This window comes from Pteropus medius, unplaced genomic scaffold (assembly GCF_902729225.1).
Source record: "Pteropus medius unplaced genomic scaffold, Ma_sr-lr_union100, whole genome shotgun sequence".
Taxonomy (NCBI): domain Eukaryota; kingdom Metazoa; phylum Chordata; class Mammalia; order Chiroptera; family Pteropodidae; genus Pteropus; species Pteropus medius.
Window position 1 is genome coordinate 7822657 of NW_024352785.1, and position 20920 is coordinate 7843576.

Below are 20920 nucleotides of genomic sequence, written 5' to 3' on the forward strand. Positions count from 1 at the left end.
GGGGCATGTCTGTCAGTGCCATCTTACAACAGTCTTAACATAAAATATATTTCTGTATTTAATTTTGATTAGAAAATATTTTTAATGTTTACTATATGTGTAGTTAAGTGATAATATTTTAAATAGGGTTTGCAGAATATTCTGAGATTTGTACAAACCTAGTAGCACAAATTAATGCTTCAATGATTTTTGTTGTGTTCAATTTTGGCTCAGTACATTTTGATTGTAAATATTTTTAATTATTAAATAGTTGTTAAAATAGATTAATATATTTTTAAAAATTCAAATAAAATTTGTGGAATCTCTGAGAAAACGGGTTTGAAAATCTTAATGGATAATTCAATTGGCAACATTGTAAAATGTAAAGTTTTTAGATTGGCTTGCTTTTACATTTGAATCATAGTGATTAATGAACATGTAACGGTCATAGTTTTCTTTAAAATTTTGTCATTTGAATCACTAACTGCTACAATACATGTAGTAAAAACCAAGACAGATATTTTGGCTACAGACTAGTTTACTGAATAATAGCTTGAATCACAGTCTGAGTCAAGAGTAATAGAGTTGTTTCTTAGATACTAAGAAGTTATTTTTAGGAGCTTCTACAATGTATTCTTTGTTTTGAAAGGTACATTTTCTTTTCAGAAAGGAAAGGGTACTTTTTCTTGGCTTTATGAGAAATGGTCTATAATGAATTTGTCACAAATAGTCAATGGCTATAAATAATTAAGTCCTATTCAGTGAATCATACTTTTTGAGTAAGAGGGTCTTGAAAGCCTTATATAAAACTAAGTCATCTTGAAAAAAGGGATATTTAAGATAGAACTAAATTGATTTACATGTTTCCTTTATCTCAAATCACATGTTTCTTTTATTTCAAACATGAAGGGAAATCGTTTCTAAAAATATTTAAACTTTTAATATATAATTCTTCTAATTACTCGTAATATGTGGTTGGTTCACTTGTTCATTCAACAGATATAGGGAGTATTTGCTATATATCAGAGACAAAGAAAAATATTCAAAAGCACAAAGAAAAAGCAGAAATCACTCTGTAATCCCACCTCCCAGAGATAACCACTATGAACATCTGTTGTGTGTATATCTGTGAGCATTTTGCTGTCTATTAATTTTCTAATTTAAACAATTCTTAATAAAATGGAATTGCTCCAAATAGGCTGTGTTGACGTAAGTAATGTCCAAACCTGTACAGAATTTTATAAGAGTTTATTTGAGCCCAACTGATGACATATGCTGGGGAGCAAGATCTCAAATGCTCCAGAGAATAACAGTTTTGCACCTTCTTCTTATTCATTTGAAGTTAAGGAGGGAAGGTACATAGAGGTGGGTGAAATCAAGGTGGGAATTGGATTACAGAATAGTTAACAAGATTACGTGCTCTCTTGAGGGTTAATACCCCCTTCAGAGCTATTACTTCTGGCATTTCAAAGGTATGTTAACCTAGATGCTCAAGAACTATGGACAGGGCTGCCTTAAAACTTTCACTGAAGAAGTTATAGGTCTGGGGCATGACTGTCACCATGACCTGCCCGGTTAGGAATTTATGATCAAATCACCTACTTTCTGTAGAACCTCTTTTTTTATCCAGGAGGCAGCAGGGATAGGAAAATACAGTAAATCTGGACAATGAAGAAAACGTACAGCAGGACAGTTGGAGAAGAGGGAAAAGTGAGGTGTTGGCATTGAGCGGTCTTCTTTAGTGCAGAGAGTCTCTAAAATTTTCTTAAGTTTCTCTCTGTGCTCCATTTCAGAGGCTTCTATTTGCCCGTTGTAAGCTTCCCATTCATTCAGTTTTATTTAAGAGCTGGCTTTTTCTATCCTGTGCACAAAAAAATTCATTTAGGTGTAAGAAGAGCTTCATTTTGCTCATCTTAAGTTAATATGACTTCTACTTAAATCCTCTCACTTCCGTAAGTATTTGCAAGTAAAGGCTTTCTATGAGGTATACATCTGCAGGAGTATTAATAGAGGTTGGGAGCTTGTTGTCTTTGGGGGCATGATTTCCCATGTTAATTTTAGTTTTTGAGATCTGCAGAGTCTTAACAAATTTGTAGGGATACTGTCTGGTGGGTTGAAGTATGCTCCTTATGAGTTGAGCACCAAGGGGCTGTCACGTCCTGAGTTGCTCCAACCCTCTTATGTATCTTGGTTTCTCTCCATGGCTATCTGATAAAACTGTGATAACTCAGAGCACTAGGTAACTAGCTTTTATGTGCATATCCCCACACGAGTCAATTATTTAATTATAGTTTTGTTGGCATTTTGTATGGGGCCTTGCTCATCCTGAAGGTACCCTCAGACACCACCACATAGATTCCTAGTCACCTAAGAATACCCGAAATTTGAGCTGGAAATGCCCCTTATCTTTGGAGCTGACCGAGATCAGATTGTCATTTAACTAGCAAAAGGTTTTGTTCATACTCTGAGAAAGCAATTCCAGTTGAAAAGCCAAAATTTAAAATCAATCACCCATTTTTTTTCTTCCTGTCCCTTAGTTATCTCAACCCTTATCCTTAGCCAGGGTTTTCTCAACCCCTTATCCTTTAGTGCTACCTCCAGGGTTTTTGTTTTGTTTTGTTTTAAGAACAGCTCAAATAAAGTCAGGGCTTCCTTTCTTAAAACAGGGAGGTACAGAATTTCAAGAAAAATTCACCCAAATTCACCAGATGCAAAGTGGGGAAATGGTAGGGCTCAGCGTGTCCCTACTGGTACCTAGCACCTGGATCCAGGTCTGCAGGGTAGTCCAGGGTGGGTTTCTTTGGGATCCTGCTGACTCCACCAAGTAAATGTCAGCATAAGAGATATCCAAACCCATAGAGAAATTTTATGAGTTTATTTGAGCCAAACTGACAATTGCCAGGAAGCAAAATCTCAACGAATTGAGAAAATGCTCCCGAGAATGGCGGTTTTGCAGTTTATTTTATACATGAGAATAAAAGGAGGAGACTTAAGGAGAGTTACATGAAATCCATTGGTGGTAGATTAAGGGGGCAGGAGAAAGTAAAGCCAAGAAATTTTGGGGATTGGATAAAAAGGCAAAATAGAAACACACTTTTACGTTGGTAGATATAGGATAGTTAATAATTAACATTTACAACACAGAGATGATATGCAGGGGAACAAGATAATCATGAGGAGTTCTGTGGTCTCTTGCTCTGGAACCTGCGGTTGTGCCTTGAGGGGTCTGGAAAAGATTACTCTGACCTTTCAAAGGTATCTTGGATGCAGAAAGACAATAGGCTCATTTAAGGTAAAGACTGAACTTTCACAAAGAAGCTACAGGCCTAGGACGTGACTAACCATCATGACCTGCTTTTAGTTAGGAATTTTTATGTTCAGACCATCCTATGTGGTTACTTTTGGTCCTTGAGTTGGTAAGACTTGCCATGCAGGCCTCCCCTGAGCTTGTCAGGTTTAGTATGTGCCTCCTTTGTCATCCACAGCTGTTTAATACCTTGCTCCTTTTCATGCTATTAATTTCAAAAATTAAAAAGATTATAGTAAATATATTTTGTTTAAAGACTTGAAGTTAAGTATCCTTTTAAATTTGAACTAGATCGTGGAAATGGGTTCCTCCTGCCCCATTTAAACCAGAATTTATATCTACTTTAAATTTTTGGCAGTTTGGATTTTGTCCCTCTAACTCATAAAAATTAGTAATTTATGCTTTACTTGGTTAGATTTAAATGAAATGTAGGATTTGCATTAAAATAATTAAGTTTCAGATTAGAAGTAGCCAGCAGCACTTACTGTGTAAGGGACTGCTGTAAATACTGCTTCATATATATTAATCTCTCTATTCCATACTTCTGCCATTTTATAGAGGAAATTGAAGCACTGAGCCATTAAGTGACTTAAAAATCACAGAGCTAATAAGTGGCAGCAGCAAAGAATCAACCCAGACCAATAACTCCATAGTGGTTATTGCCGTCATAGTTTTTCTGGTAACTGTTTTTGATTCAAACATAGTTTGAGTGATGTACCGTAACAAATTAGTGATTTGTAATGTAAAATTATTTGTTATAATACATTTGATACATTCTTTTCCTCTATGCTACGAACATGTAAATCTTTTTGTGTAATTTATTACTTAGATGTAATTTATTACTCACCCACCCACCTCCACCATCTCGTGCTAATCTTTCTGCCCTATGGACCTTCCCCACGCCAACCTATTATGCATGTCAGCTTCCATAAGCTTTGGTGAGTTGCCTGGGGATTGGGATGGTGAGGGCATACGCACAAGCGCTTTGTGCAGGTTAGGGCTCTGCCGCTTGTGCAGCAGGGCGGGGCCTTGTGCCCTGCTGCCGAGAGCGGAGTGCCGGCTGCGGGTCGGGAAGCAGAGCGTCAAGCAGCTGTGTAATCCGCTGGATGAGGACCAGGGCTCTCCCCATTCCCGTCGGGGACCCACGGATTGGCTGTGCGCAGGCGCACGTGACCGACATGTGGCTATATTGGCGCAGCCCGTTTCAGTGTCACTGGAGACGGAATGGAGGTGCTGCTGGCCTCGGAAATGGGGTAGGTGCTGGAGCCACGGTGGCCCGGCTTGCTGCGGAGGGAGGGGGAGACGATTTCTCTTCCTGCTGTCTGAAACTGGTGGCCTTTCCTTGGCACAGAGTCCACTGCCACATGCCAAGCGTGGAGGCAGGGGCGGCTCCCCTCCTCCCCCTCCTCTACTGCAGCACGGGAGATGGATTTCCTGTGCTTCTGATCCAGGGTTTTTGACAGAAGAGGAAGAAGGGGGGAGGGGTAGGAGTGTTAGGGGGAATCTGGTGAGAAAAGAGCTATTTTTGAATCTAGAAGGAGGTTTTGTTTTTATAATGCTTGTTGACAGAGTAGAGTGGAATAACAGTATCTAAGGAAACGGGTAGAGGACAACAAAGAATGGAGTATATTCATGGCGAATAGCAAAAGCTGTAGCCCATTGAAAGGCTTCTTTTCCTCCCTGGCCACAGGGACACATGCAGTGGTAGCCAAGAGAGGGGATACAAAGCTGCTGCTGATGGCTGATGTGAACCTAGTGGAAAGGGCTACTTGGGAGTAGAGGAAGAGGAGGAGGCAGATACTGCAGACCTTGAGTGTTGGTTTTGGTTGATTGGTGAAATTTTGGGCACCAGAAGTGCTTGCTTTTGCAAAACATCTAAGTGAACTCCCTGTGAATAGGGTAGCAAAAAGATACCAGAGTCTTTGTTAGTTATAAGGCGCAGTGGTAGTGGCTTTTGCAGATGACTGCAGCAGTGCTTTTCTCCCTCCGTTAGGCTGAAAAGATAACTGCAGAGGAATAAGAAACCTTGCAGCAGTGCTGGTGGAGAATTCCATTTACAAGAAACCATAGTTAATAACTGCAGCCTGAAAAAAAGAATTGTTTGGTTTTTATAAAGTAGGAAAAATACCAGGCTACAAACGTTTTGACAATAGGATAGATCAGACTTTGATTGTCCATCTCAAAAGAGATGTTCAAATTCTTTGCTAACCTAAATCTTATAGGAAATCTTAATAAATTCTATATGAAGCGGGATCTTTTCCTTTGTTAGTGTAGCTTTATGTCATTAATTAGATTATTCAAGAGTAAATCACTTTATTATATAAATTACTTTGTGAAAAATTATAGTGATAAATTTTTCATAGGCTTAATATGTAAGATCTATATTTATGAAGTAATTTTGTATTACTCTTTAGTCACTTTTAGAGATCATGAATAAAGTATACAGGCAAATATTTTAAATTAAAGCACCATGGCTTTTCTTTTAGACATACTTCTGTTTAGCGAATACTCATAAGATATACTCTTGATGTAAAGTGTTTTCATTGTATTTTTTTTCCTTTCCTTCAATTTTTAAAAACATGTTTTTGGATTGATATGGCTTTAAATGTATTATCTTTATGCATATTTATAGTAGCCAGCCTACCCCACCTCTCTACTCCCCGAACAGGATGGCAGTGGCTTTGTAAAGCCCTCTAAGATGAAGGACAGTATTTCTTAAATAGTGTTTATATAATAGAAAGTCTTCAGAGAACCTGTAATTTTGTTTCAGTAATTTTTTCGAGATAATAAGGAATTGGTCTTAATAAGACTGTAAAGTTTCATTGATAAAGCAATTTTATCCTATCTTTAAAATATTTCTGCTTTAAGAGTTATTTATTATAGATATCAGGGTTAATAATCCTTAAGATCTCTTTTTAAAATGTGATGGAAACTATAGTTAAAATTAAAGATATCACATTAAAATACCAAATGAAATTTAATAGCTAATACCATTCAGTTCTTTGAACCCCATTTAGAATAGTCTTTGAGAGTTTATGATTCTCATTTTTACATAAGTTATCTCATTTTACTATTTAAACAGCTCATTGTAGCCTTATTTTCATTTAAAATGTTAGAGTACTCCTAATTAGGTGTGTTGTGATTTTATCTAAGGTTTTCTATTTTATAAGGATGTAAAGAACTTAAATCTTCTAACTCCATTTTATCCTAAGTGATTACTATTTTATAATGTCTCTTACTACATAACATACAAAATTGTATATAAGAGAAATTATTTGAAAAGCAATATAAATTATTGACAGATCATCAAATGAAAAAGAAATCTTAACTTGGTTATGAGTTTTTAACTACAATGTAAGAATACTTTGTAAAACCTGATAGCTAAGAAAACGGAAAGGCAGCAGTTTTCATAATGATATTCATAATATACTTTTGTAGATCATCATATTAATCACATGCATACTTCTAAATAGAACAGCATTAGCTTGAGAATTTTTTTAAGAATAAAGAACTAAAATAAGAAATGTTGATTTCTTTCCCCTTATAGTATGAACTGTGTAATATAAGACTAAACTGTTGGCTTTATCTTTCTTTGAAATTATTCATTGCTAATTGTTATGGCCAGAACCGAGCTATTAAGAAATTCAAAAGTTAAATCGTCTTAAGTGTGCCTATGAACTGAATCAAAAATTAAATAGTCATAAATATGCCTATGAACTGAATCAAAGCTATTTTATTGATGTTTTTCATGCATAAATTGCTTTGTAGATTTTTATTTTATCACTTTTCTCTATTTTTCACTGTTACCGATTTTACATAATTTAACCAGTCTTTTTATGATAAATGTACTTTTTGTGACCATCTTCTTTTTTTTTTTTTTACTTTATAAACAAGGTGGAATTTTTTTGCATCACACACAAGATGGAATAAGGCATTATGAGGTAGAAAAGATAAATGATACTTGAAAAAATACATATTTGAGCACCTACTAAATGCCAGAACTGTGAAAGGTGCTGGAGAGTCAAATAAGACATGGAAGCTAACTTCTAAGAAATTTACATTAGAACTGTGTGAAATGTTATTTGCTAGCTAAACACTAATTGCTTTGGCTACTCCTAGGATATTTAAAGGTTTATATCATCTAAAATATCTTCTAATTTAGAGGAATGTGGTGGTTAGCTCTTTGAAACACTGTGCCTTATAAAATCTGCTAAGAATCAAAGATAATTCTTAAAAGTAGATTACTTTTGAAGTGTTAAGTGTCTTGAATGTAATGAGGTTAGATGAAGTGATTTCTAGATCTAGTTTTGATAGTAATCTGTGGTTCTTGGTTTCTATAGAGTCAACTGTTAGAAGAAAAGGTACACCAGCTCTTGTTCTGGTGTAGATGGCATCTCACATGTTATGCAATAGATATGTTCTCAGAAATTTTTTGTAAATCAAATTATGACATAATCAGACCATACAGACAAGCCTTCTTTCTTTTATTCCCATACCGTACTCCCATTTCCCTTATGGGCATTCAAATGTTTTCTTAAATGCGCATTAATTCTTGTGAAATATTTGCCATCATTTTGTGTCTTTTTTTTTTTAGAGCTAATGAGTTTTTTATTGTGGTAAAATATACATAAAATTTACCATCTTAACCAGTAAAAAAATACCATTAAGTACATTCATATTGTTGTGAATGTACCACCATCCCTGTCCAGAACTTTTTTAACTTCCTGAACTGAAACTCTGTACCTGTTAACAGTAACTCCCTATTTTTCCCTCCCTGCAGTTTCTGGCAACCACTATTCTGCTTTCTCTGTCAAATTCATAGACTTCCTTATGAGCCTCATGTAAGAGGAATCATATGCAATATTTACCTTTTTGTGCTTGGTTTATTTCACTTAGCATAATGTCTTCAGTTCATCTGTGTTGTAGCATGTGTCAGAATTTTTTTCCTTTTTAAGGCTGAATAATATTCCATTGTATTTGTATACCGCATTTTGTTTATCTGTTCATCTCAGTGGGCAGACACTTGGGTTGCTTCCACCTGTTGGCTACTGTGAATAATGCTGCTTTGAACATGGGTGTACGAATATCTGTTCAAGTCCCTGATTTCACTTCATAGGGATATGTACCCAAAATTATATTTTTAATTTACATAATTTTTGACTATTTTAAACTCAATACTGTTTTTAAGATCTGTTTTACTTTATGTCCATCTAGTTCATGGTGCTGACTCTGCCATATAATGTTTTGTAGTATCTATCACTATTGTTCTTTCCAAATCTCTTCTACCGCAAACACTGCATGGTGTATGCCATTGTACATGACTCCTTATAGAGTATTTACATGTTCTTATGTAACAAATTACTCTAAATCTTAGTGACTTAAACAACAAATATTTATTATTTTAGAGTTTCTATGGGACAGAAATTCAGGAATATATTAGTTGGGAGGTCTTGCTCAGAATCTCTCATGACGTTGCAGTCTGTCAGCCAGGGCTGTAGTCACCTGACGGCTTGACTAGACTGGAGGATCCACTTCCAAAATCACTTACATAGTCTGTTTGTCCTGATTGTTGTCAGGCCTCAGTTCTTTGCCATGAGCCTCTCCACAGGGCTACTTGAGTGTGTTACTGATATGACAGCTGGCTTCCTCTAATGATCTCAGAGAGAAAGAGCAAGGAGGAAGCCGTTTATGACATAGTCTCAGAGGTTACACATCATCACTTCTACCATATTCTCTTTACTGGAAATAAGCAACTAAATAAAGCCCACACAAGAGGAAATAAATTAAGCTCTACTTTTTGAAGGAATAGGGTCAAAGATCACTACGTGGACAGTAAGAAGATTTCACTGGAATTTATCCTAGGAGAGAGATCAGTGGATCATAGGGTATTTTTTCTTATTGCTATTATAACAAATTACCACTGACTTAGTAGTTTAAAACAACACAAATTTATTACTTTTCAGTCTTGGAGATCGGAAGTTCATGAAATGGTTTTCACTGGATCAAAATCAAGATAGCAGCAGTGTTACACTTCCTCCAGAGACTGTAGGGGAAAATCCATTTCCTCACTTTTTTCCTGCTTCTAGAGGCTACCTGCATTTTGGTTCATGGCCCACTCTTCCATTTTTGGTGCCAGCGGCATATTAAATGTCTCTCTAATTTTGACCCTCCTGCCTTTTCCTTATTACAATCCTTGTGATTACATTAGATCAATCTACTTGTATAGTTCAGGAAAATCTCCCCATGTCAAGATTCTTAAATCAATTACATCTGAAAAGTTTCTTTAGCCATGTAAGGTAACACGTACACAAGTGTAAGGATTAGGACATGGACCTCTTTGCAGGGCCATTATTTTCTCTATTATAGGCATATACATTACAGTACTTTATTTTTTCAGGCATACATATGGAGTTCTTTTTTTTTTTAAGTGTTTTGTTGTTGTTGTTACTTATGTTTTTGTGAATGAATGTTACTTTATTAGGTAAGTTCAGATTTTCATTTACCAAAGTTATTTATAGTATAATATATATCAATTGCTAAGATGGTAAGCAGATATTTTTTTGAAGAGTATTGAAATATATTTTCCACAGGCTATTTTTTTAAGAAAAAAATGATAAAGATTTATTTAAGGGTCTTAGAGTTTGTAAACCAGAACACAACTAGGTAATACCCAGAGTGTTCCAAAGAAGAAAAAAGAAACTGAGGGTTTTTATAGTAAAAAGTACATTTTTGAGAAGAATCAGTCTTACATTCTTAGCCTCGGGATTGGTCCAAGATGGTATTACTGTAGATAAGCAGTTTTTCTGGACAGTGAATGTCACCTAATCTGGATATGTAAACATTCTTTCCTTAGTAATTTTGCTCATTGCTTTCAGGTTCAGTAGTCTTATGTCATAACACTATTTGTTAGATCAAAACTAGTCTGCCCCACATACAGTTATTGAGGCTCTGGGGAAGAATCCATTTCCGAACTCATTCCAGTTGTTGGCCATATATAGTCTTAATCTTGGTAGAACTACGGTCTCTATTTTCTTGTTGGCTGTCAATCTGGGAGTTGGTCTTTGTTCCTAGGGACTGCCCACATTTCTCTTGCAAGAGTGGGTCAAGTCCCTCCCACTGCTTGATTCTCTCTACTAGCTAGTTTTAGATTCTTGGTTATTATCATTTAATTTATGTTAACTACTTCTGCCATAGTCTGTAATAGAAACTGAGAGATGTTAAAGCCACATAGCCTTGTACCTTGTTATCACACCATTTATGTGGGTACTCCCCAAACCTCTGCTTCCTTACACTGTGAAGTAACCTAGCCAAAATGTGGTTCCAGTCCATATTTATGGACTTAGCTCCTTCTTTTTTCTCATTCCTCCACAGTATATCTCAGCTAAATTAGACTGTCACCTATTCCCCCAAATATACATCATTTTTCCAAACTGAGCTTTGATTGGGCTGTTACTTCTTCTGGAATATTGTCCTCTTACATCTATGTTTATTACAATTGTGCCATCTCTCAAGTGGCTTTTACATTCTCAATACTTTTCTCAGTTTTCTCAGCAAGACATGACTGTCATAGCACTCTGTCATTGCTTTTAAACCCAAATTTGCCTTCGAATTGTAGGTAATTTGTATCTTAGCCTGCGGTCTCCTATAAGTCAGAATCTTGAGACAATCAAGGCTTTTTATGAAATATGTTCTTTGTGAAGTGATCCAGGATCTGGAGTAGAGGCTTGGAAAGAGTTAAGTAGCGAAGAGGGACAGCCAGTATAAGCATGTGTTTTCAAGTTGGTCACCACTTTGGACAACTATGGCTTGATCTGCCAAGACTTTCTGAGGAACTATAAAGAATTGTCTACCCAAAGGTAAGAATTACATATACTAACAACCCCTTTAGTCAAGGATTATCCTATTAAGCGTTCACTCCTTTATAGGTTGTACATGCAGGAATGTTGACCCACACTGGGGTGTCACAGACAGAAAGCAAAAGATACCTGGTATAGCTGGGGTGCTTTCAGCTTACATTTGATTGTGAGCTGACTGATGCAGCAATGACTAGAGTTAAAGTGAGCCAAGAGAGAATGTAAGATGGGACACAAACCTCTGGTATATCCGTATACTGATCCTATTTACCCTTTCCATTAGAATATTATTCCTTTGCTAGATATTAAGATCTTTGAGAACAAGGAACATGTCAAGATTTCTTTCCTGCCTCGATTAGTGTTGTAGGGCTGCTGCGACAGAGTGCCACAGACTGGTAGCTTAAAACCATAGAAATCTATTCTCTTACAGTTCTGGAGGTTAGAAGTCCAAAATTAAGGGGTAAGCAAAGTTGGTTCCTTCTGGAGACATTAAGGAAGAATCTTTTCCACACCTTTCTCCCTAACTTCTGGTTGCTGAGAATTTTTGGCATTCTTTGACTCCATTCTCTGCCTCCATTGTCATATGACCTTTTTCTGGAGTCTCTGAGTCTGTTTCTTCACATGGCCTTCTTAAAAGGATACCAGTCATTGGACTTAGAGCCTACCTTAATCCACTAAGACCTCATCTTAACTTGATTATATCTGCAAAAACCCTGTTTCCAAAAAATGGTCAAGTTCAGAGGTACCAAGGATTAGCTACCTGTGACCCAACATATTTTTGGAGGGAACACAATTCAACCCACAAAACCTCCTTAAAATATTTGCATGGTGTCTTGCAAATAATAAGTTCTCAAGTATTTGTTGTTTCGAATTGTATAGCCACAGAGAGAAATCTGTCACTTTACTTTCTTAATGGAAAAGATATCTTGGACATTCTCTGAATTTGTGCCCTCTTATTCTGTTCTTTGCCCTCTGTGGCTGATAAGCACTGTTTCTGTTTTTCTTGCACATGTTTATCTTTTTGTGGCTGTCACTGAGTAAAGCTTTATGGGAATTACAGGTGCTAAGTATTAGATATAAACCTTGTCTTAAAGGTGGGTAAACAAAACTTACCAAAGTAGAATGAAATAGGAAATAGTTAAGAACAAAATAAACCAATGGAAAATAAGAGGAGATATAATTAATAAAGATAAACACAGAAATGAATAAAATAGGAAACAGTAATGGAAAAGCTATGTACACCAAGTTGATTTTTTTGGTAAAGATCAATAAAATAAATAAAACCCTACAAAACCTGATAACAGCAAAAGACAGAACAAAAAAGAATATGAATGGGAAAGGAGACAAATTTTAAATTAAGAGAATATACACAACTCTGTGGTAATACACTTGAGAAGGGAATGGCTAATTTACTGGTGAACTATTAATCAAATCAGTACAAGAAGATGAAGAAAACATGAAAAGACTTAACCACAGAGGAAATTTCAAAATACTTATAAATCTTTCTTCTAAAAGGGTACTTTCTGATCTAAATTCTAGCTGACTTTCAAAGAATAGATGTTATTATTCAAACTATTCTAGACTATATAAAATTAAGATGAGAAATATCCTACCAGTTTATTTTATAAACTTAGCATAAACTTATTCAAAGCTTTATTTTAAAGTATTGTAAAAATTTTGAACTATATATTGATTTCTTATAAGAATTCCACATGAAATATTGAAAAATGAACAAACTAGTAAAAAAAAAAACATGAACAAAGGATTTATTGCAAGCATGGAGGCTGGGTCAAAATGAGAAAATCTTATAATTGACAGCATCAAATTAAAAGAAAAAACTGTATGGTTATACGTTATATCAGAAGGTGCTGTAAAAGCATTTAGAAGCCACTCCTAATAAGAAATTTAAAATAAAAGGAAAATGCCCAAACATGTTAAAAATAGTTAACTGAAATCTAAGAGTAGGGCTATTAAATGGTGAAACACTAAACCATTTCTATTGATCACTATTGTTCAAAATTATTTTGAAGTTTTAAGCTAACAAGACAAGAAAAATAAGTGAAATATAAATATCGGGAAAGAAGAGACACAATTATCTTTACTTACAGATTAATGTGATTGCATACCTAGGAAATCTAAAAGAAAAACTATTAGAATTCATAGGATAGTTTGATAAGGTGGCAGCAAGAGGGATATGTATTAAATAAAATCAGTAGTTTTTATCTTTACTAGCAATATCTGGTATGAAATGGTGATATTTCACAGCAAATGGAACAACAAAAAACCCAGAAATAAATTTGATACAAAAGGCATAGGATCTTTTCTTGGAGGGCGGGGGGGACTGGAAAATTTGATTATAGGACTTTAATTATTCATGACACAGAGAGATAAGACTTAGTATCATAGAAATGTAATGTCACAAATTAATGTAAATGTAATGCAGTTAAGTTCTAAGAATATATGAGAATGTAGCATATGATAAGAGATAACATTTCTATTCAGTTGAAGAAGAATGGTTTGTTTAATAAATAGTCGATGTAATTGGCTATCCGTGTGGAAGACAATAAAGTTAAACCACTGTGCTCATACCATATAAAAAAAGTAAAATTCTATATGAATCAAAAATGTTAATGTAAAAACAGAATTTCTGATGCAAGCTAGTGAATTAGTCACTCACATTTACCACTTCTTTCTCCTAAGGCCCCATTCAAAGTAATAGTATAAAAAAAAGAAAAATTTTTTTTTTTTTAGAGATATGTGCTTATAATGCCGTAGAGTGAAAGGAAGCCAAATCAAGATTGCAACAAATTTCTGGAAGGTGAAAAAATCGCAGAAAATAAAAATGATTGCTGAAAAATAAACAGAAACCTTAAGACTTCCTAGTTCTCTTTTCTTTCCAACATAGCAGGTTAGTTCCTATCATTTAAAAGTGAAAAATACTAATTTTGAGAATTTCTCAGTAGCCTTTGAAATTATTTGGGCTGCTTTGTGGTATTTGAAAACCAGAATTGGGAATTCATGCTCTGAGCCAGGGATCAGCAAAATGCCGCTGTTTATGTAAACTAGGTTTTATTGGAGCAGGCCTTGCTCATTTATTTATGTATTATCTGTATCTGTTTTTGTGCTACAGCAACAAAGTCAAATAGTTGCAACAGAAATCATATGGCCCATAAAGCCTTATTATCTGACACTTGCATAAAATTGCCAAACCCCACTTCAGATAATTTCGGTGGCCATTGTGGAACTTACCTTCACTTGGGATGGGCTTGGATGAGTTTAGCCAATGTATGTAGCCATTTACCGAATGTAAGAAAAGGACAAGGTGGGGAAAAAATATAGCAGATTGGAAACTGAATTGGGTCCTCAGTAGAGAAGAGAAAGAGAAGTAGAATGTAAGATAAGATTGTTAGAAAAGAATTAAAAATGGGTAAGATACATTCTGCTCAGAATTAAAAACTTTTTTTGTATGTTGATTTTTTTTATCTGACAAACTTGTTAGATTTTCACATTTCTTAAGCTTTTTCTGTTTTGTTTCTTCCTTTCCAATCGTTATTCTTTCCTTTTTAAATATTGTACTAATTAGGACTTTCAGAATTATGTTGACTAAAATTGGTAATAGTAAACATCCTCATCTTGTTCTTGATTTTGAGAAGAAAGCCTCTAACATTAATGAGTATTGTTTATTGTTTTACCTATTGAGATGACCATATGGTTTTTGTCCTTTAATGTTTTAATGTTGTGATGACATAAATGATCTCGTGTTAAACTATCCTTGTATTTCTGGAATAAAGTCAACTTGACTGTTGTAGTTCTTTAATGTATACTATTGTATGCTATTTTCTGATATTTTGTATAGAATTTTCCTGTCAGTATTCATCAATAATATTGGCCTATAATTCTTTTTCACACTACCTTTGACTTTTATATAGCAATTATATTGGCATCAAATGTATTGGGAAAATATTTCCTATATTTTTATTCCTGGAGAAGTTTGTATAAGGTTTGAATGATTTGTTTTTTAAATTTTGGTAAAAGGTGTCTGTAAAACCATTTGAATTTGGTGGTTTTCTGGTGTTGGGAGGGGGAGAGGGAAAATACTGCTCCAGTTTTTCAATAGTTATAAAACTATTAGGTTTTCTATTTCTTCTTGAATCAGCACCCCAACCTTAGAATTTTGTTTATTTTATATGTTTGGGCTTTTCTCTCTCGCTCTCTCATTATATTTAGTCTTTTCAAAGAACCAACTTTTTGTTTTGATCTTCAAACTCTACAAAAGGGTATATAATGAAGAAGGCTCCTCAGCAGACCTTTTTTCCAGAGGCAATGACTGTCTTTTTCTATAGCCTTTGGATAACATTTTTTTTTTTTATCCTTATACAATTTTATTTTTTACGAGAACAGTATGGACCATATGAGATATAGTGATCGGAACCCTCTTTTTTTTGTTTTACCTTTTTTGGGGGATTTTGTTTTATTTTTACATCAAATTCTTTTCAACGTCAGTATTCCACCACATGGATTTTTCCTATGTATTTATCCTAAGTAACCCATTCTGTTACTCCTAGTCTAGTGACAGACATCATCACTTCAGAGAACTCCTGTTGGCCCTCCATGTGCCTTACACCCTTTAACGTATTAAAGTTAAAATGTTTCTTGCTCCATAACACCCTCCTTAGAAGAAAGTATATTCCATTTATATACCTTCAATTTAAAAACTAAACTTTTTGTAATTTAATGCCATATCATGTTTTTAAACACTTAAGTCTTTGTTTCTTTCTCAATTTCTCCTAGTATGTAGTATAAAGAATAGATGTAATTTTATCTTCTTCCCCTTGGCTGTCCTGTTTCTATTTATTTAACGTCCATCTTTTCACATGTATTTGAATGCTACCTTTATCATTACCAAATTTACATATATTTACTTCTGTTTTTTTATTGTGTTCCAATGGTTGATCTATTCATATGCCAATATCAGAGCTTTTTAAAAACTTTTTGTTTTTAAATAACTGGACTTATAAAAGAGTTGGAAAATAGTATAGAGAGTTCTCATATACCCTTCACTCAGCTTCCCCAAATGTTAGCATCTTACATATTCATAGTACAATTATCAAAACTAAGAAATTAACATATTGGTGTAATACATTTACTTACACATTGTTTTACTTATAAAGGCTTTGTACAGTATTTTAATATGTGGTAGGTCTACTCTTCTGCTCTCCTTGTTTCATATTTTCCTATTTTGCCTGTTTTTTTCTATTGTCTACCTGCAGAAAAAATAAAAACAAACCTTATATAGTATTTTTATCAGGACCGTAAAATTTATAAATTAACTTAAGGAGAAATGACATCTTTATGATACTGCATCTTCATATACATGAGCAAGGTGTGTCTTTCCATTTGTTGAAGTCTACCTTTGTGTCATTCAGAAGTGTTTCACAGTTTTCCTCATATGTGTTTTAGATACTTTGTTCAGTTTATGCCTAAGTATTTTATTTATTTATTTTTATTATAAATGGGATCTTTCCTTCCATCATCTATCTGGTTTCTCTTTGGTACATATAAATGAAACATTTCTGTATATTTTGCGCTATACTGCATTACTAAATTATCTTATTATAGTAATATTTATTAGATTCTTTTGAATATTCCACATATATAATTATATCATCTGCCAAGAGTAGTCTTTTCTAATTTCATTCTTTATTTTAATTTCGTTGATTAGTATTTTGAGTAATAGAGTGGTAAAAATGGGCTTTTCCTAACTTTAGGAATATATCTGGTGTTTCCAAGTTAAATATGGTGCTGACTTTGGGACTGATATATATCATGTTGAAGAAATGTTTGTCTATATTCAGTATTTTCAACAAGAATGGACATTGAATTTATAAAATGTCTTATCTTTTGGTATGATCCTATTTTTTCCTCTTTGTAGCCCTTATTAGTATGTTGAATGATATCAATTTTCTAATAGTGATTTTTTTATTGTAAATTTTAGATTTTCCATTTTGGGGGAGTCAGTTTTGATAAATTACATTTTCTAGTGAGTTATTTCATTTAGATTTTTTAATTAGCATATAGTTGAGTAAAGTAGTTGTTTATGATTCTTTTGGTTTCTTCTTTCTATTGGTATTCTCTTATTTCGTCACCATCTAAAAGTACTGACAAATACATTTTTATTATCATTATTCATTAAAACAAACAATAAAAGCAGCTTCACTAATTTTTAAAAAGTAATCTCAAAAATGAATCTTCCACATTTAATTATAACTGAGTATCCCTTGCCTGCCTAAACTTTTCTGTATCTTTGCATTAATTTCTTGGGATACTTGTAAAATTGTTTTCCAGTGAACATATAAATAAAAGTCTACATAGAAAACAGCCCTTTTGCTTTCTTTTCCCTAACCCAACTCTTACGGGATAGGGATATCTTTAGTGGGCATCTTTCTACAGAAAAACAAATCGGGGTGTTTTCATATTGTCAGTAAAGTGAAAGATTTAGAGGTTTTCCGCATTTCATGAGATAAATCTTGACTTTTTAAAATGTTGAATGACTTGCAGTTAAGATATATTTGGTATGAAATTCTTGTGATTATATAAAAAACTTTCCAGAGTAAATTTATGATTTCTCAAATTCTGAATAAAGCAGTTTTGAGTTAGGGAGGGATGGTTACAGTATCCTAAAAGGATATAAGGTAGAGTATTACTCCATGAAACATCTTAATGTTCTCATAGAATTATGTGAAACACTATGCTTTCTGGAGCAAAAATGACTTTAATGATTGTCATTCTGGAGGGGGAAGAAAGATGATACAGTGTTTTAATTATCCATCTGAAGGGTTGAATATTTTTTTTCCCTCCAGTAAAGAGGACTTCTAATAGTCTCTGCTCCTCCTGTCCATCTGGCTCATCTTGTGATTGTGTGTCTTATCTGTACCTGTCTCTTGTGTTACTACCTTTATTCTTTGTTTTATTATTTTAGTACAAAATTACCTGTTAAAATTTTGTTTGAAATAATTTTAGGGCTTACATTATTAAATTCTGTCAGATTTCCACCTCTTTCACATGGTTTTTAATGTGCTGTATCTTTCCATACTTACATATTAATGATATGATGTAAAACAGAATTTCTCCTTCATTTTTGAGATGTCTACTTTGTCCTTTTCAAGAAGGTGAATTATTTCTTTACCTCTTGTTTATTTGTTGGGGGACAGGGATTATGACAGTAACTCAACATAAGTCTTAGTAAGGAAGTTATGTTACATGTGCATTTTCATTAATATAACATATTTACATAGCACTTTTATTTTTCACCCTGCCTTTTATTACTTAATTCTGACCTTATCCCTGTAAATTATATAGAGCAGGTAGTGAACATCCATTTTACAAATGGTAGAATGAAGGGGCAAAGGTTAAACCATGACCAAGCCTAAAATTAAGACCCAAGTCTCCATGTACAAGTCTAGTGGTCTTTCTTTTCAGTCATAAAGAGTAGTCCCCACCTCCCAGATCTCTCTTCAGCTGACGATGAGTTGTACCAGGTTTATTATTGACTAGCCATTGGAGAACTGATTAGACTTGAGTTCCTTGATATCCCTTGTTTGGAGCCCTCCAGTTGCTGAACTCCAATATAGTCATGACTAGCCAGTGTTATAACCCGTCTGCCCTATTTTGTTTAGTGGATTTTATTATAGAAGCATTTTTTATTTTAAGATCTTTAAATATTGCTTAAGTACAAACTTTGTAATACTTTTTAACTCTTAAAAAAATCAAAATAGGCAGAATTTTATTTATTCCAAAGTAAGTTTGGATTAAACTAAAAAGAGAACCTGGGTCTTCTGAATTTAATTAGTCTTAATATTACTCCTAGCCTTCTATAAATCTTCATACCAAGGACTTCTTAGTACCTGACTATCTTCTATATCTTTCTTTTCTCCCCTCTTCTTTTACAGTCACATAATTAACTGCCAGACTCTGTTTCATTTCTCTGACAATATCTACTCCTAAAGTCATCTACTTTGTTTAAGTGTCTTTCAGCCTCAGTCTGAGGACAGTGGGTTCCAAGATCTCATATGCCATAGCATGGCCTATTACATTCATCCTTTTGAGTAAATGTAATAGAACTTTATATAAATAATTCTTATCTTTCTATCAGAAAGATTTGAAGTCTCAATGTAATGCTCTCCTTTGTGTCCATTTTGTTAATGACTACCTTTTAATGAGGCCTTCTTGAAACTTCAGGACTACTTTCCCATGGGTGATGTTTAAGACTAGTCTTTCATGAAATGAAGTGTGATGGTATGCACCACCTAATGTCATTAATCCATTCTGGCTAAAATTTTGTAACTATGCGACAAAGTCCCGAAATAAATTAATGCTTCTAATATAAATAACTTCCTTATCATTAATTACGTTTCCTAAATTTTGCCTGTTAGACCAGGTAAAATATCTTTAAAACCTTAAAAAAAAATTCTAACCCAATAAAAATCTTATTCACTGTGAAAAGGCAACTGTATTCAAATACTACTGAAGTTCTCTTCTGTTATAGTCTTGTTTGTCTTCAACTAAGACCCAGTGTTTCATCCTCTTAGAAAGATGCTGCTACTTAAACAATATTGTTTTGAGACAGAAACTAACATATTAACACTATTCTTATTAAATGTCTCAAGAGTTTTGTTTCTTTATCCCTTTCTTTGTAAACAAGCAGCCACTATATTTTTTAGTAGTGAATTTCAAAATCCTTTTTAACCTTATAGGTCCAAGGGTAGCCAAGGATGGCTGCAGCTTCATATGATCAGTTGTTAAAGCAAGTTGAGGCACTGAAGATGGAGAACTCAAATCTTCGACAAGAGCTAGAAGATAATTCCAATCATCTTACAAAACTGGAAACTGAGGCATCTAATATGAAGGTATCAAGACTGTGACTTTTAATTGTAGTTTACCCATTTTTATTCAGTATTCTCTCTTACAAACTTGTAGTTAGACACTTCATTTACTTAAAAGTGTTATTTTAAGTTAAGCAGTGACATGTAAACTTTTTTCAACACACATTTAAATAAAATGTATTGAATTCATTCAGTGAATCATACAAAGAAAATAAGTGTAAAACCTCAGTGACTAGTTACTTAGTTCTTCATTATTTTTAAGCTTAAAAATAAGAGACCAAATTTAGCATCACTATACTGAGACCAGGTGTTTTATATAGTTCATAGAAACTAGCTTCACAGCTTTAAAATACATCTCAATTATTAAATACAGCCTTTCTCCCCAACTCTCTCAGATCTTGTCATCACTTAAGTGCTGCATTGTTAGATGATGAAGAAATTCAGGGTGCCCTAGTGTAAAGAGTCATGATGAAAGTCAATACCTGGTCCTATTCCTGGTGTTGCCATGAGCTAAGCTACATCACCTTTGGGTCCCCTTCTGGACTTAAGTTTAAGTTGCCTTATTTGGTTAATACAGGTATTGAACTAGCCTAGATGATTTCCATGGCACCTTCAAGCCCTATAGTTGGTTTGCCAAATTGCATTAAAAAGCCATGATAACCTCTAAGAAGAGTTATAAAATATTCAGTCTGCAGTGGGGAAAATATGTTCTAATTTCAAAATAATACAAGTTAAAACTTTAGTTGTTTTAATTTCCAATTAGGTAGGTTCTCTTCTCACTGAATTTAATAACTTTTTAGAATTGGAGATCATCAACAAAACTGTTTTGTCCTTCCCTTTAAAAAAATTCTTCCGGCTTTGTGTTGTCTCTGACCCTAGGCTATTTTAACATCTGTGTT

General features: G+C 34.0%; 1 protein-coding gene across 16 annotated transcripts in view; it reads left to right on the forward strand.

Moving 5' to 3' along the window:
* APC (APC regulator of Wnt signaling pathway) overlaps nt 1-20920 on the forward strand; it is a 223011-nt gene that overhangs the window by 132915 nt on the left and 69176 nt on the right. For 3 of the 16 annotated variants that reach the window (XM_039848445.1, XM_039848448.1, XM_039848443.1), the window contains one exon: nt 19893-20045. The exons of 6 other annotated variants lie outside the window; for them this stretch is intronic. In XM_039848445.1, coding sequence (XP_039704379.1) covers nt 19911-20045 — 135 coding nt within the window. In that variant the 5' untranslated portion in view covers nt 19893-19910. Of the gene's footprint in view, nt 1-4314; nt 4540-19892; nt 20046-20920 lie in introns of those variants that run through there. 7 more of the 16 variants (XM_039848444.1, XM_039848449.1, XM_039848454.1 and 4 more) reach the window with 7 other exon arrangements.